Source organism: Scardinius erythrophthalmus, assembly GCF_964197995.2.
Source record: "Scardinius erythrophthalmus genome assembly, chromosome: 6".
Classification (NCBI taxonomy): Eukaryota; Metazoa; Chordata; class Actinopteri; order Cypriniformes; family Leuciscidae; genus Scardinius; species Scardinius erythrophthalmus.
Genome location: NC_138226.1, coordinates 22,168,051 through 22,186,234, shown reverse-complemented (window position 1 = coordinate 22,186,234; position 18,184 = coordinate 22,168,051). Strand labels below are relative to the sequence as shown.

The 18,184-nt window shown below is 39.2% G+C and overlaps 1 protein-coding gene across 1 annotated transcript; it reads right to left on the bottom strand.

The window, feature by feature from the left end:
- Positions 1–6,353: 6,353 nt before the first annotated feature.
- On the bottom strand, positions 6,354–7,246 carry LOC308692584 (gamma-crystallin M2; the record flags this gene model as incomplete). Its single annotated transcript, XM_081368721.1, has 2 exons — positions 7,004–7,246; positions 6,354–6,626 (listed from the first exon to the last, which is right to left on the bottom strand). The coding sequence occupies exons 1-2, from the start codon at positions 7,196–7,198 to the stop codon at positions 6,354–6,356; spliced, it is 468 nt and encodes a 155-aa protein (XP_081224847.1). The 5' UTR covers positions 7,199–7,246.
- Between the last annotated feature and the right edge of the window lie 10,938 nt (positions 7,247–18,184).

Sequence of the window (18,184 nt, the reverse complement as noted above, 5' to 3'; positions counted from 1 at the left end):
ATTCACCACTCAAACTCAGCCAACAGGTCACATAATGAAAATTTAGTATATCCCAAAAATTAAATTAAATAAAAGTTGCTACCCATACGAACATGAACACTAAGCTTTTCCCTCCAAAAATATAGCCTAAACTTATCTAAGTAATTAGTAATATACAGTATTTCATTGTGACCCTGCCTCTCCAAATGCAAAACTGACATTAACAAATCAGCTGAAAAAGTACTTGGGTGTGTGTTTTATTTTATATTTACCGTTCAATAATGCAGTCGCTGCTGTCTGTCCCATAGAAGAACATGACAGCCAGCGTATATGTTTTGGAACTATTGGGGCTTACATGAACCACGTGACAGCCATAGCGGCGACATCAAAGAGTGTCGCAACTCTTTCTCTCTATGGCTCTGGATCAGTGGTTCCAGCTCACCACGCCCTCCCTTGATACAAGCTCACCACACCCTTGGATGAGCTAGCGTAGATTTATCTGTATTTAGTACAGTGGTGTAGTGTTGCTAGTGCAGAAAGTAGACCAGATATTTTAATGCAGATAATGCAAACAATGTACAGAATTCAAATGATGGGGATTACAGTAGTATTTTTGTGGGTGCCTGCACATGTTGGTGTCCAAGGAAATGAAATTGCAGATAAAGAAGCAAAAGAAGCAGTTAAAAACAATGACATTAATTTAATTGTTAATTTAAGTAAGAATGAAGTTAAGAGTATTATCAAGAAGAGACTAAAGGAAAGGTGGCAAAAACAGTGGGATAAGGAGAAAAAAGGTCGGTGGTTCTATAGAATTCAAAGGAAAGTGGGAGAAATGAGAATTGCAGGGAAAAACAGGAGAGAAGAAATAGTAATATCAAGGGTGAGATTTGGACACACAAGATTAAATAGTACACTTTATAAAATGGGTAAACATGATACGGGAAGATGTGATTATTGTGGGCAAGAGGAAACAGTAGAACATGTTTTAATGCATTGTCAGAAATATGAGAATGAAAGAAGGTTGTTAATTCATAATTTAAAAAAAATAAAAATGCAATTTATACCAAAGTATATTCTGCAAAATTACTCGAGAAATGAGTGTTATATTTTTATTCTTTAGTTTCTTGAGGAATCTAATTTGTGGGAGAGAAAAAAAAAAAAAAAAAAAAAAAAAAAAGGAAGTCGTCTTGATCCACACTCCATACCAGTTGGTGGCGGAAATACACCATTTTGTTGTTTGTCAACCGCCAATAAAATTCAAGAAGAAGAAGAAGAAGAAGTGCAGCTAGTGGACTGCATACCTTTCCAGCAGACTTGGAAATAGGTGCCAGTGGTTGCATGCACTTGGCCTGGAAGACCGTGAGTGTGAAACCTGCATTTGACGCGGAATTTCTTTTCCAACGCAATAGAGGTGGAAATGGGCTTCTCCACACAGCTCGCGCTGAAAAGCGACGCAGTGCCAAACGCTGCTCCTCCTGCATGGACTCCACCTGCATGGACTCCACCACCGCAGCAGCGTCTTGATGTGAGTGATCTTATATATAATCACAATTTATGGTTAGGCTAAAGTTAATCCTCTGGAGTCGACAAACACGCCAGCGCATTTTGCTGGATTTTTTCACATAGCGGCAAAATATGAAAATGCCCATAGAGAGCGTACGCTATTGACATCAACTCGATAAAACTCATCAGATGCATGTACTTTACGTCGTCTTGCGACCCTGTGAGTCACTCCATTTTAGAGAGTCTGACAGCAGGTCTCAGGTGCACGCCCTCCCGCTCCACTTTGTCCCCTCTATCTCCGCTGGGTTCTGCCCACTTTTTTAGCATTTTTCAAATATTGCCAGTGGGTGGAGTCAGGCTCTGACCAGGGGCCCGTTCTTCGTACGTCGCTAACTCACTTAGCTGGATTTGATTGTTGGCGATTTGGCATGATCTTGGATTGTTTGGTTCTTCAACGCTCATCCTGGACTTGCTGTCATAGCAACATGTGCGCAAACTTAAACCTGCTCGGGAGCAGGCTTATTTCATGTTAACAGGATTAGATCCCGGCTTCATAAGCGGAGCTGATACGGGAAGTCCAGCGCAGCGCGATAGTGCACTTTCTGAGATATATATTTTTTTCTCGTGATTCGTGAGATTGTAGTTTTTTGTCGCTTTTAGGTTTAAAAAACAGTTTTAGGTTTTTTTGTGGCATTTCCAAGCCACTTTTTTTTTTTTTTTTTTAGGCTATCATCATTTTTTATGAAGATCATACAATCATGACCATGCCGATTACAGATATATCACTCAGGCTTCACTAACGTGATTGGTACCATAGACTATAGACTGCCATTAAGGCCTCAATGAAGGGGATTATGTGAACAGAAAGGGGGTTCACAATGTAAATGTGCAGCCCAGTTACTATTGTGATTCTTAATATTTCAGATTAGTAATATTATATCAAATAAAAAAAGGCAGTTGACTAAAATCTTCCATATCACAAATGTGAAAGCAAAATGGCCAGGATCTGTGCACGACTTGAGAATTTTCAGAGATTCACATTTATGCACATTATTTGAAAGTGGTAAGGAAAGTTCCACAATTAAATATCAAGCTCACTGTATTACATACACTTATGCTGATCCTAACAGAACTGCATTTTTTCATAGGTGATTATGACATGTTCCTGCCTGCAGACAGGTGTTGTATGACCCCATTCCCTGACCCAAACCAGTTCTAGCCAGGACAAGGGCACACAATGAAATGAACTTTGGCTAACTAAAGGGAAGATTTCAGTGTCTGAAAAGTCTGAGGGTTGCACACCTGACAGGGCCTGTGACATTGTTGCATGTGCCATATTACACAACATTGCCCCAAAAAAAACACTTTTCATTAAATGTTTAATAAAAGACAAATATGCTTAGTTCCTTGAGTTTTACTTCAATTGTTCTTTGTAAATAAAAGCCAGTGGTCAAGTGCCTGCAACAAGATATATTAGACACATGCCTCATGCAACAAATAAAAAGGAAAAGTTGGCTATTCACTGCCCACCTGTAGGCCTATGTCGCCTCTGTCTGTGCAGACTCTTCTGTAGGCCTTTCTGGAGATGTGGAATCCTGCAACTTATATTGCAGCCATAAAGCATACAAGTAGGGCTGTCACTTTACGTTCGAAAATCGATTGCACAATCGATTGGACCAACCAACGCAAGTTTCGAAAACGAAAATAGGGAATCGATTTTAACGGTCTTTTCTCGGAGCGCGTCCAGCTCGTCACGATACGCCCGCAGCGAACGCGCGTCATACAGCAACTCTGACAAACACGCATAACAGCAAATTATCCTTCTGCATTCTCTTTTTACTACAAAACTGTGAATTCTGCCGGTATGCAGACAGTCTCATGCATTCAGATACAAATTCGGGCTACGCGTCTACAATCGCCTACATACCAGGCGAAATTTGTTTGACATTTCTAACCGTAAACACAGCCATGTTGAAGACTGAGGTAATGTTTTTCATTGATGTTATGGCAGTCCACTCTGCTTATTGTTTTTCGAGAATGTTGCACTCCTGTTTGTCATTGTGCACGAAACTTCACGCCAATAAATCATCAGAAATATTGCAGACTTGTGCGCGTCTCAAGCGCCCTCTTTACGTTCGTCCTAATGCCTGTTCGTTGTCCGTGGATTTGCCCATAGGCTATTTTGCGTTTAAAATGGAAACGTCTTTAGACATGGAAAATCGATTTTACAATCGATTCAATGAACACTTACGTCTCAAAAATCGAACAGGATTTTTTCACAAAAGTGACAGCCCTACATACAAGTATAAATGAAGTAAAGTTATTTATGCACTTGCAGGTAGGCTAGTTCCTCCATATGACAGTTATCTGAGAGGCTTTATTCACTGTCCAGTGCAATGGAAACAAATGGACATTACAAAGTCTTATACTTTCTTTCCTTTGGAAAGTTAGAAAATGTCCACTTTCAGCCACTACTTTCTTGGGAACAGATACAAGTGTTGGTGTATTGTGTAAAAGTGCACAAAAGAGGAAAACACAATGTCATTACAATGAACTACACTGGGGAAAAATGTGATCAATAACTCATGGCAAAATATTTTTACATTAACATAAGTTGATCAGTTTTCACTTTCACAAGTCAGCAATTCATCATTACTCAAGATTTAACAGTTGAAATGACTATACGGCCTTAATATAATGCAGCAAAAATTATTTTACAGTGTAGGCTACTAAGATCTTTTCTATTTTTTTCTCAGCCTTTTTCTTGGTTGCTTTTATAAACAGAACACCATTTATTTAACAGTGCCTTTTATAAAAGAGACGATAATATAACAAAAAATTACCATTATGTAGAATATTTTTGTACTTCACTTTTATTTGTTCCCATGTTGTGGTGACTGACATTACAATGAACAAAGTAATTATGCAATTATTAAAATACAAAAATATAGGCTAATAAGTGATAAAAACATCTAACATGGCCACTTCTAACGGATTTAAATTGTCTGCTACTTTTTGCCAGCCCTTTCTCCTGGCTTTTGCAGACTTTGAGGTGTTCCTGGCGTTTTGATTAAACATTAAAATTCCGAATAAACTTCGACTATTAGTTCTTGCTCTGCTGAGTAAAACTGTGCGCGCTCTTTGGCCACGCTGAACAGCCAATAGCAGCATTGCTGATCAATGTTTCTACTATCGATACATATCCCCTTTTAAACAGCGCATGAACGCGCAATTATCTCAGATAACTCAATCCAGCGATACTAATCATATCCGGCAAGTGTGTTCGAAGAACCGAGTTAGCCAGATCATGATTCGCACGATGATATCATCTTGGATGTGTCATTTGATCTCGGATGTAATAAGCAGCGTACGAAGAACGGGCTCCAGGGGTTTAGTTACCCTTTAAGGGTTGCTGTTTTGGAATAAGCATGCTCAGAGGTTGTGATGGCTTTAGACCAGCATAAAAATCAACGCTCACCTGGTCAAACTAGAGAGAGATCTGTTTTTGCATTTCTGTCTTGTAGTGTGTGGAGAATGCAATTGCTGAATTTATATTGTAAGCTGTTGAATTCAAATTTGATTTGTTCTTGCTTGTTAAAGGAGTCATAACCTAGTATTACATTGGATACCTACTGCTGTATTATAGTCTTTCAGGCCCTTCTAAAAAAGAAAAGTGGAAAAAAAATAAACACAGAGCTCCTCAGACCCTTATTTCTGAAGGCATTATTGTCTCGCGAGATCTGATGCGATATTTTGGCTGTCTTGGACGGTCATTTTAATAATGCAAATGAGGGGCGCGTTGATTGGTGGCAGGAAGGAGGGGGGTTGACACCGCAGGTAACGCTTTAGCATATCATTCCAAAATGATATCATGGCGTAAGTTGTGAATGAACCCGACCTGGCCGCGACCGGCTTCCCGGCCAGTGTATAAGCGTTAGGCAATTAATATACAATAGCCGAATTCATGATGATCTCAGTCATTTGCTGTTTGCAAAGTAACGTTAGCAGCCATTCCCCATGTTTACCTCGAAGCTAATACTCCCGCTAGCATACAATAGCCGCATTAGCAGTTAGCTGCTGTTTGTTACACACAGTAGAGCAATAAAAACTCAGTCTTACCGTTTCAATTTCAGGCAAGTCTCTGATGGTTGGAATTGCACCTTTTTCCAAACAGAGCTTCGAGGCCAACTTCGCCTGATATTGCCCCAAATTTGTGTATGATTCCTGTGTGAAATGTTTAGCGCAGACTCCTAACGATAAGCCAGTTGAAAGGGTTGTTGGGACAGCGTCATTAAAAATGAATTTCATCCACTGGTCCCTGATAGTTTGGTCCGTTTTTGGTAGAGAAAACACATTTACATGTTGTTTGTGGCAGTCAACCACAGAGCAATTCAGGTGTGTACTCGTTTCTCCATCTTTCTCGACTGAACTGAATATGAGGGGGAGAGGGGCGGGCTTCCCGCGGCATAGGTCTGCGGTGTCCATGTATGGTATATCCTGCCCCGTCATGACGTCAAGACGGGGCTGAAATCAAAATCTCGTATTTGAGTGCGCGTGCACGCGCGCTGGTTTATTTACCCTGAGGTAAACAAACGCTTCACTTTTAAATATCGGCTTCCCGGCCAGTGTATAATCGTTAGGCAATCATAACATACATTGATTCTCGTGGAAAAGTGAAAATTGCAGGTTATGACTCCTTTAATCATGCTCGTTTTTAAGGTCTTTAGTGTTTAATAACATTTTGTGATTGTGAATTATCTCATGAGGCATTTTTGTGGGGATACAAATATTAATGACACTGAAACGAGTTTCATGAAATTGTTTTGTTTTATTTTTTTATAGATAAATTAATTCATCATAATGCTAAAACACTAGTACCACGAGTCCATGATACGCCTCATGCTCATGAATCTCATGCCACCCATATTGCTGAAGCTCCTGTACTCTCCAGGCCTGAAGTAGGACATCCTGCCTTTGTAGTGGGGCTGCTCATACATGAGCCAGTGGCCGTCCATCACATGACAGGACTGGCAGTGAGACATGCGGTAACGGTCCATGATGTTGTCACAGTCATCCATCATCTCGTACATCTGACCCATGAAGTTCTCCCTCTCGTAGATCCTCATTCTGTAGGATCCCCTGTGCTGTTGTGGAAGAGAAGTCATTTAAGTTTTTACAGTAAACAACATGTGAAACAGTTTAGTTATGCCTCTTTGTAGATCAGTGGTTCTCAACTCCAGTCCTCGGGACCCACTGCTCTGTTAGGAGAGACTCCATGAACTGATTTGAGTGTGTCAGATAAGAGAGACTGGAGTTGAGAACCACTGTTGTAGATCACCATTGTGAAATGATCCTATTTAAAAAAAGATTTAATCTAAAAATGTGTATATATATATATATATATATATATATATATATATATATATATATATATATATATATATATATATATTTTTTTTTTTTACAGTAATTGCCCAAAGTTGATTTATTATGGACACGTTAAAATGCTCATAGAACTCACCATGGGGATCATACGGCAGGACCTGATGCAGTTGCTCATTCCAAACATAGACATGTAATCAGCGTACTCGCCCTTCCTGAAGAAATACCCATTTCCCATGTAGTTGGGATGATCATACATCATCCAGCATCCACTCTCTACTCTGCAAGAGTGACAACGGCTCAGGTAGGAGGAGAAGTCACCGCAGTCACTCATACACTCATAAGAGCGACCCTGGAAGTTCCTGTCCTCGTAGAAGATGACCTGAAAATTAGTCAAAAATTGTGTTAATTGGTTGATCATGTATCCTGCAAGAATATTTGGAATTTGCCAACATTACAATTTATGTTTAAGTTGCTATATAACAATTGATAAATTAAATCAAAATGTTAAGAACGCACTCTGCCCATGATGTCAGTCTGTCAACTGTTGATATGGCTCCAATGCACTGTTCTTTGCGCTTGGCTACCTTTATATACCTGTCCCAGTTCAAAGACTGTGTCCCCCCTATTGTATATGAATGCCTGACCCAGCATTGCAGTGCACTGGCCTTTTACGTAGTCAACTGTGTTCTCCATTCTACACGTGACTAGATCATGCTTTCCACCTGTTTCAATGGTTTCTTTTTTATTCCCTTTTTTTCAACAAGAATGAGGGGAATGTTTTCAGCATTTTCCCCAATTCATTTTAAACTGCTTTTTGGCACAGAAAAGATTCTTTTGAATGAATACATTTGGAGGAATCATCCAAAATATCTAGAGCTAAGTGGTTGATCTTATTTATATTAGATTACGTTTGAGCTCTGCCATATTTTCATAATCCAATTACTAGTAATACCAAAATTCATTCAAAATCTCATTACAGTCATGGAACTTAAAATGGATGCAATAAGTGAAACTAGATATTGCCAATCTGTGTTGCATATTCCAGGATCCACCACTCTGAATGAATTAGCTGGAATGACAATTCGTCCCTGTCTATGGTCTGTTTTTGATAATAACAATGATACATATGAAATGTATAAATTATACATTTTTTATTTTTTAATGTTTTACATTACATTTTACATTACATTAAATGTTTTGCATTTATTGAATGTTTTGGTTTATGGTCACAGTATAACACAGTAGAGAGTAACAGGAACATATTGAAATAGAAAGAGGGAATATTATCTGGAAATGACACTGATTGTTCTCAAATCCGTCATAGTTCCCAGGGGTTCCCAAACTTTTCCATGACAAGGCCCCCCAAATACCACTAGGTTCTGACCAAGGCCCCCCTTTTGCAGGATGTGTTATTAAATCCATCGACAACACCATGGCAAATGTAGAAATAAATAAATAAAACATCTAGGTGAACATCAGATTATGTGATGGTGTTTGATACCAGCCAATCAGAAAGATTATAGAGATGCACCGAATACAATTTTCTAGGCCGATTCCGATTTGTCATTGAGTTTGACCAGCCGATAAAGATTTTAGCCGATTCCGATTTCTTTTTTTCTAACCACTTTATAGCACACACAAATATTTATTTTCTATATATATATATATATATATATATATATATATATATATATATATATATATATTTTTTTTTTTTTTTATAAAACACCACTTTTACCCAAACTGATTAATAAAAACAAGTTTAAATTTTCTATAGATATTTTTGAGTCTTCATTTTCTTTTCTGACATAGCCTACTCCAGTTCTTGTTAAAGCACACTATACATGCAAATTATGTGTATTTTAGGTACTTTTTGTGTGAAATCGTATTTATTTTGTCCATCAAAAGTGTGCTTTCACTTTAAAGGGGCTATATGTAGTTTTTCTACTAAAATTAATCCTTTTTTTTATTGCCTGTGTGTGAAGGGGTTGTAATCTCACATTAAAATGATCCACTTGGCGGGTTTTTGCTATTACCTCTGAAAGCAAGTATTCCTATTTCTATGTGAAGGCTCCGGGTCGGATTTACCACGAAATCCAGTGACGTGACCTGCATGCGCGCTCCTGAGCCTCTCGCCTCGTCTACTGACTTTGCACTCAACTGCAACTCATGACATGGACTTATGACTTATGCAGACATCCCAACCTACAGAAGTTCATTTCAGGGAGGTATCCCGAAGATACACCCCCCCCCCCCATATAAAATCATAATACATAATTTCTAGAGGCTCTCTCTCTCTCTTTTTCTCTTTTTTGAGACTATTGTTGAATAGATTTAAATTTATTTCACATTTCCTCTTTTAATGTATACCGAAAAATAATTTCTCTTTTGTTTTGAAAGATTGTTTATAGTTCTTGTATGTATCGACTTGTTCTGTTTGTTAATATTGCAATATTTTTTTTTTAATTCTATAGTCTATAGGCCTATGTAATTATTTGTTCATAATGTTACAATATGTAGATTATTTTTACTATTTATAAGCTGTTTATACTATTCATGTAAACTACTTTTTTTATATTCCATTGCAGCTTTAAAAAGGTCTAAGGAATAATATGCACATGAATGAAATGAAACTTGTTGAACTCACCTCAACATGTCTTTTAATGAAGTTTTATGTAACAAAGTTCGGGAGGAGCATGTTCAGGTAATCATCCAATCAGCACAAGAAGAAGCCAGTATAAATAAAGCCTTCCCTTACCTCCTGTCTCATGACAAATTTCTCAGCATCCCGCCACCACCCCATCACCTCACATTCAGATGGGTCTGCTCATAGATACCCATGATCTATACATTCATAGGGGGGAGTACTCTGGGGTCGGGCCGAATTCCGAGCTCGGAGCACTCTCCCCGGACAGCAAGCCAAATACGCATTATAATATTACATCAGATTCAGATTTCATTAACATGTGAACTCGTGAACAATCATTTAGCTGCCATGGGCAATGCTGAAATCACTGTTACAAACTGTACAGCGTTCAAGATCGACTATCATTATGTTTTACTCTTATAAGACGGGTACACTTTTATGTAGTCTGCCGTAAAATGTCTCTTATACTTTCGTTTTCTGCATATTTTTTGTGGCACTCTCCCTTTGCCATGGCGCTCCTGTGTAGATACACTGAACTGATTAATTAGGTTCGGGAGAAGAGATAAAACCCGCCCACACTGACAATTGATTGGTTGATTTACCGAAACAGGCCAATCAGATGCTCTCTATCTTACGTGCGCAGACTGCGCACACACGCACACACGCAAGGTCTCTCGCTCCCTTTCCCTTTCTGCTGTGCACGCGCACCCTGGCTCGCTCGTTCTAGATTCCGGGAGATTTTAACTCATTTGCGGGTGTCAGGGAACCGCTATCAATTTGCGGGAGACTTCCGGAACTTCCGGGAGACTTGGGATGTCTGCTTATGCAACTTATGACATGTATGCTAACACTAAGAAACGACCTGCTCCCAGCCCAACACAGACTCCAACACAAACTCCACATATTGGTAAAAAAAAAAAAGGTTTATCTGCTGAAGCTCGTCAGGCCAAACGTGCATCGGATCAACTTCAGACGAAAACACGGATCAACATCGGCAGGGCTTTTGAATCATGGAGAAACCTCCGCTTTGTTTTGGGTATAAAAACAGACCCGGAGTTGGCTTTCATCCTATTTACCGTACATTTACCTATGTAACACCACATTACATAGGCTAAATGCAATCAATCTAACATTATCATGGTAGGAGCATGGAGCATTAGTTCAACGTCAAGCTGATAAAAGTAGCCTATTATTGTAACGTTGCAGTGGGAGTTTACCTGAGTTTCCAGCATGTTGTGTGATGCTTTCTCTGGTGTGTTGCGTCTCAGTCTGGCCGGTACCCAGAGTGCTCGCTCATGAGTTCGAGCATGCGCACGAGCACTCGCTTGTAAACGTATTGGTTGCAATCTGAAACATCACCGCTAGAGGCCGCTGAAAACTACATTACAACAAACTACAACTAGCCCTTTAATTGAGCGTGAGCAGCGCAGCAAAAATAGACTCTGCGCCGAAACCCTTATGCTGGGTACACACCAAAAGATTTTTTACATCTTATAAGATTTTCAAAATGTGATAGACCACAAACATGAGGACAAAAAATCCTAGATTTAACTGTTTTGCTCCTATAGTGTGTGGTGTGCCATGATGTGACAAAGACAGCACACCACACACAAACAGATTTTCACACACAGTCTCGACTGAACACAGGAAATCTTGCAAAATCTCGCGAGACCTCAGAATAAGCATGGCGGACGATATGCAGGAAGAAATTGCGATGATAGTGTTTGGAAAGGTTTTACACAACACGTTGTATAAACATTCGTGCTGTTGCCACAAATCAACAAGTTGATCCTCCTTCTCTGCTGTCCACATCAATTTCACTTTGTGCTGCGCCTCCGACGTTCTTCCGATCAGGTTCGGACACTCTTAACACACCTCACACCAAGGGAAAATCTGATAAGATAATCTGTAGAACCATCAAGATAATCGGGACATAGCTAGGATTGTCGGAAGGTGGGAAATCGGTCCAAAATCAGCCCGATTATCTTTTGGTGTGTACCCAGCATAAGCTTCACTACTGCTCACGCGACGCTCCTGCTTGACGCTCACACGCTGCTCCTGCTCGGGGTGTGAATGCACTCATTGAACAAACACGCTGAAAAAAATTCTCGCCGCTCGCGCTTGCGGTCTGAAATGGCCGTACTTCGCTCCGTTCAGTTGTAACTCTATATTTACAGTAGGCATAATTGTCATTGCGTATGCATATGCAGCATGAGTCCATTTAACCATGAAAAGAGCCATCAGCTTATCATTTTCAGAGCACCTCATTAAATTGATACTTGCATGGTCTGTGCAGTGGACACAATTCTTTAAGTGGTTGAAAATTGAGTTTGTTGATGGGTCCATGAGTGTCAAATGTTACTGTACAAGTTGCGATCGTTTTCTTCTCCACTGGATGGAGAAGATATGATGAAACTTGCATGGTAGAGGCCTGCTGCCATGGGGCTTGCTGAGGCCACGCTGGACAGCACGGCACCCTGAACGTACCAAGAAGGCCAAGAGTTGATTGTTGTCCATCCAGTGATAGTAAGGTTACAATTTTCTTCTGAGTTGAATTGAAGGAAAGACAGTCTGACTCCTTTGGAAGAGTGAAATGATAGCAGGCGGTGGTCATGGCCTGCTGGGGCCCTTGGATCAACTTGAAGAAGCAGCAGTTGAGGCCAGAACAGAAGAGAGAGAATGGTCACTGTGGATTTGTCTCTAATAAATTCTGAGAAAGGCCCCTCCTCTCCGGGCTTGCTTGACCAATGAGAAGGGTGGAATTTCCAAGCGTGAAAATTCCTCTGTGGTTGATTTATGAATCTTTGTTCTAAGCATGCTCATTTGCAACGGCAGCTGGAATGGTTTCTGATGACGAAACTAAGAACGATTCTTGTAATATTAATATGTTGCGCAGCTATCGGCATATCATGTACACCAGGGTTCTCAAGTTTTATCAAAAGCTTGGAGTGAGATCACATGCGGTTAGGAGAGGAGCCCTAATGGAGCCCCGCCCCTGGCCGTCCCCGCCCCCCAATTTTACCCATTGTTCATAATTAACCAGCACAAATTGAAATTATAACAATTGGTAAATCTGATAAATGACAGAGCAATTCATCATATCAAATATACTCGTTAATGTTATATTTCAAAATTACAAATATACAAAAATTACAAAAATATAACAAATTGCTCCAAACAGTTTGGAAAAACAAATCTTTTTGCATTTTGAATGTGTCTAGTCGAAATGGTATAATGATTTATTGTGTGGTGGGACATTGTGAACAAATGACATATTAGAGTATTAAGGTGTGTGTGTGTGTGTTTGTGTGTGTATACACAAGAGTACACACTCCAGCTTATGAAATGTGTTTTGTGTTGTAAGTTCTCTTGCACATTTTGATGCCTTGATAACAGGGGTAGGGGGCTCCCACCTGAAGCACTGTGGCTCGATGCCAGACATTTTCACTGTCATAATGGATGACTCTCCGTCCAGAGCCAACCTGTTTCTAGTTTTGGTTTTGTTCAAACCTACAACATATATTAATGTTCTAGCCTAAAAATGTTAGACGAGCTTTCTTCCAACTTACCTTCTCCATCACGACGTGTGTTCGCGCGATGTTTTTGGTTACCTAGTAACGAATGTACGGTGGCCGAGAATGTTCCGTCAACTTCCGTGTGTTCGCGCATCTATGTTGCCTAGTAACAAACGCAATCTGGCCGAGATACGTTCTGGCGGCAGGAAACTTCACTTTGTGTGCCTGCGCCTTGTATACAACATTATATATAAAGCTTGCAGGACAACTTGGTTGGCATTGCCTTTTCAGCGTGAGAAATACATGGTGTGGCGTGTGAGCGTGTGAACTGGTTGAATTGCGTGTGTCTCATGGCCAATGCGTGAGACTTGAGAGCCCTGTGTACACAATCATTTCGATCTTCAAAGTTCCAATTTATAGAGACCAAACATGGTATGGGTGAGGTTACATTGACCGTTGGTTCTATAATAAAATACATAGTATCAAAGAGATAATAGTATCAAAAGATAATAGTATTAAAAGACACAACACAAGACAGTAAATCATTCACAAAAAGTTCTGGGATGCATGTTAATTTCATGTTAATCAGTTCATCGATAAATGAATGCAGGAGAGTCTGTTCTAATATCTGTAGGTCTTGTGGCAGAGGTCCTGTTCACATTGCTAAGAGTCATAAAACCAACTTATCTGATCGTGGTCATGGTGTAAGACCTTCTTGCCTTGTTTGGGGGGATGGGGCCACAGATCCCAGAGTGAGTTCTAAATATCATTTGTTAACCCTCAGAGGTCGGCAATCACGCCGGCTTGATCTGCTCGCTTTTTTCCTTATGAGTTGAATTGAGACCCGAAATACTCTTTTGACTTTGATTTTACAAAACAAGTTTCATACATCAATCGATTCTGTTAAATGTGTATTATTTTTGTGTATACTCACAATAAAAACAAAGTGTTGTGCTTTTTGCCAAATTAAGAAAAATAAACACGAGGCGAGTTCTGCCTTCTCTCTGCCAGTGTAGTCCATTCTGAAATGCGTCCGAAAATGAACTGTAACTCAGCGAATACTCAGTCAAACAGGCATGAAGCTTGAATTCTCTTCTTTTCAATGAAGTAATTTATATAAAAAACAAATATTCTCATCTTGTGAAATCTGTATTAAAAGAGAGCGATTCCAGTCGAGCTAATTACAGCTGATTCAGATGTAATGTGACTCCACCCACGGAGAGCGCACGCTATTCAAACGCAAATGGCTGAGGCAATCCGCGCAATCCTGTGAACGCCCCCATATCAGCTCGAGAAAACACACAAGTTTATTCAGATCATTACTTGTTCACACCGTCCTGCAGCGCTGTGAGGAATAATAATAATGGAAAATGTACCTCAGAAGAGCGGGTATATCGAGGAGCGAGCTGAGGAATACTAGTAAGTTTTTTTCCTTCTCACGTGAAATCGGGTTTCTGTTTATGAATGAATGAACGGCAGAGATGCGCGCTGTTTACCACAGCTGGCAAAGACAGTTTAAATTTAAATCGCGTGTGTGAATGAATGATGATGTTTCAGCAAACTGTATTGCTATACTGAGATGAGTAAAAATCGACTGAATATGTTGAAAATAAAATGTAGGCTATTTGTATAAGCAACGTTTTAAACTGCAAATTAACAATATGCCCTAATATTTCATGAAAACAATGTTACAGTCAGGCGAAATATGAAAGTCATGAATACATAGATAAAATGTAGGCCTATAATCATTTTTTTTTACAAAGAAAGAGTACACTTGAAATATTGTTGAAATTGTAATTATTGTTGTAATTGTAACCTTTTTAATAAAATAGCAAAACATATTTACAAGATAGATGTAAGCAAAATCTTAAATGGTCAATATAAGTCTTCTTCTAAATATATCTTTTGTCCTTGCATTGTGGCTCAGTCAGTGTCACACCTGAATGATTGGCTAATTATGCAGAGTCATTATGCAGAGTGGGTGGGACATTGTATTCTAAGGTGTAAACCACTCCTCGTTCACGCCCCCCTCGCATATTGGCTTTCCAAGCAAAACCTGTTTTACATCAATTTAAATCAATGTATGGTTTTATGTGAACGATAAAGCAAGACTATTTTCACATAATTTTGAAGAAAAAACTCTAGGCGAGGACATCCATTAGTCAAAAGTCTTATTGACACATATTTACTATGTGTTTTGTGGCCTTATTTCAGAAATTTTAGTTTTTAGTTTTTTCAATAACCATGCATAAACATTATTCTCTCAAAAATGAAAACATGTACATACACGTGGCTCACATATTATGGTAGCCCTGTTTGTGCTTTATAGAGTGAATTTACACCTTTGCCAATAATATGTTTATAAGCAACTGAAAAAAGCACAAATGTCAGGGCATGTCAGAACATCTCAGGGGCCCCAAAAACAGCCCAGACCCCAGAGGGTTAAACTATAACAAATACTTGTGTCTGACTTGTCTCAGTCGTTACACCGGGTCGCTACGCCGCCCACGTCTGGGCCGGTCATTCCGCTTCGCTGCCCCACCGAGGGTACGTCTGTGGTTCCCATGACCCCGCTGGTTCAGTTCTTGGGAGCCTGGCTGGAGCTCCCAACCTGTCCCGCTGGGTCGAGAGAACCATCAGGCTCGGCTATGCGATTCTGTTCGCACGATCTCCTCCCCGCTTCCGGGGAGTCCGTTACACTATGGTGGATGGCAATGCCCCTGTCATGCATACGGAGGTCGTTACCATACTGGCGTAAGGTGCAGTCGAGATTGTCCCTCCAGCCGAAATGAAGTCCGGGTTCTACAGCCCCTACTTCATTGTACGGAAGATATCCGGTGGGTTACGGTCAATACTGGACCTGCGTGTCTTAACCCTCTGGAGTCTGAGGTGTTTTCTGGGCACTGGAGGTGTTCTGACATGCTCTGACATCTGTGCTTTTTTCAGTTATTTATAAACATGTTAATGGCAAAGGTGTAAATTCACTCTATATAGCACAAACAGGGCTACCAAAATATGTGATCACCATGCATGTATATTTTTTTATTTTTAAGAGAATAATGCTTATGCGTGGTTATTGAAAAAATTAAAAATGAAAGTTGCTGAAAGAAGACCTCAAAACTCATAATAAATATGCATGAATAAGACTTTTGAGAAATGGATGTTCTTCCTTCGAGTTCTGGCTTCAAAATTATGTGAAAATAGTCTTGCTTTATCGTTCAGCTAAAACAATACATTGATTTAAATTGATGTAAAACATGTTTTGCTTGGAAAGCCATTATGCGAGTGGGCGTGAACGAGGAGTGGTTTACACCTTGGAATGCATAATGACTCTGCATAATTAGCCATTCATTCAGGTGTGACTCTGACTGACTGAGCCACAATGCAAGGACAAAAAATTAGAAGAAGACTTATATTGACCATTTAAGATTTTGCTTACATCTATCTTGTAAATATGTTTTGCTATTTTATTAAAAAGGTTACAATTACAACAATAATTAAAATTTCAACAATATTTCAAGTGTACTCTTTCTTTGTAAAAAAAAAAAGATTATAGGCCTACATTTTAGGCCTATCTATGTATTCATTAGTTTGAATATAGACAAAATTGGAACAGCTAACATCTTAGTTGATGACTTTATTTTATATATATATATAAAAATTGCTAAACAAAAGCTTATTTGATATATATATTCAGTATATTCTACAGTTAAAACTGTACTCAAATCTAGTCAACAAAATGTTGTCTTTCATATTTCGCCTGACTGTAACGTTGTTTTTATGAAATATTAGGGCATATAAATGTTAATTTGCAGTTTAATACGTATTGCATACAAATAGCCTACATTTTATTTCAACATATTTCAGTCGATTTTTACTCATCTCAGTATAGTAATACAGTTTGCTAAAACATCATCATTCATTCACACACGCGATTTAAATTTAAACTGTCTTTTTGCGAGCTGTGGTAAACAGCGCGCATCTCTGCCGTTCATTCATCAAAAACAGAAACCCGATTCACGTGAGAAGAAAAAAAAACTTACAGTATTCCTCAGCTCGCTCCTCGATATACCCGCACTTCTGAGGTAGGCTACTTTTTTCATCAAAAGCTTATGTGGCAGTATATTCTACAGTAAAAACTGTACTCAAATCTAGTCAACAAAATGTTGTCTTTCATATTTCGCCTGACTGTAACGTTGTTTTTATGAAATATTAGGGCATATAAAATTGCAGTTTAATACGTATTGCTACGTACAAATAGCCTACATTTTATTTCAACATATTTCAGTCGATTTTTACTCATAGTAATACAGTTTGCTAAAACATCCTCATCCATTCACACACGCGATTTAAATTTAAACTGTCTTTTTGCGAGCTGTGGTAAACAGCGCGCATCTCTGCCGTTCATTCATCAAAAACAGAAACCCGATTCACGTGAGAAGAAAAAAAAAACTTACAGTATTCCTCGATCAGCTCGCTCCTCGATATACCCGCACTTCTGAGGTACTTTTTTCATTATTGTTATTGCTCACAGCGCTGCTGAGACGGTGTTAAAGTAATGATCTGAATAAACTGATATGTGGGCGTTCACAGGTTTGCTTGGATTGCCTCATTCATTTGCGTTTGAATAGTGCGCGCTCTCCGTAGGCGGAGTCACTTTACATTTGAATTAGCTCTAATGAGGTCGACTGGAATCGCTCTCTTTTAATACAGATTTCACAACATGAGAATATTTGTTTTTTATATAAATTACTTCATTTAAGAGAAGAGAATTCAAGCTTCATGCCTGTATGTCTGTTTGCCTGTTTGACTGAGTATTCGCTTAGTTATTGTTCATTTTCGGACGCGTTTCAGAATGGACGACACTGGCAGATAGAAGGCAGAACTCGCATCACGTTTATTTTTCTTTATTTGGCAAAAAGCACAACACTTTGTTTTTATTGTGAGTATACACAAAAATAATACACATTTAACAGAATCGATTGATGTATGAAACTTGTTTTGTAAAATCAAAGTCAAAAGAGTATTTCGGGTCTCAATTCAACTCATAAGGAAAAAAGCGAGCAGATCACGCCGGCGTGATCTCCGACCTCTGAGGGTTAAACCGATCCCTCCACAGGCTTCCGTTCAAGATGCTCATGGCCAAACGCATTCT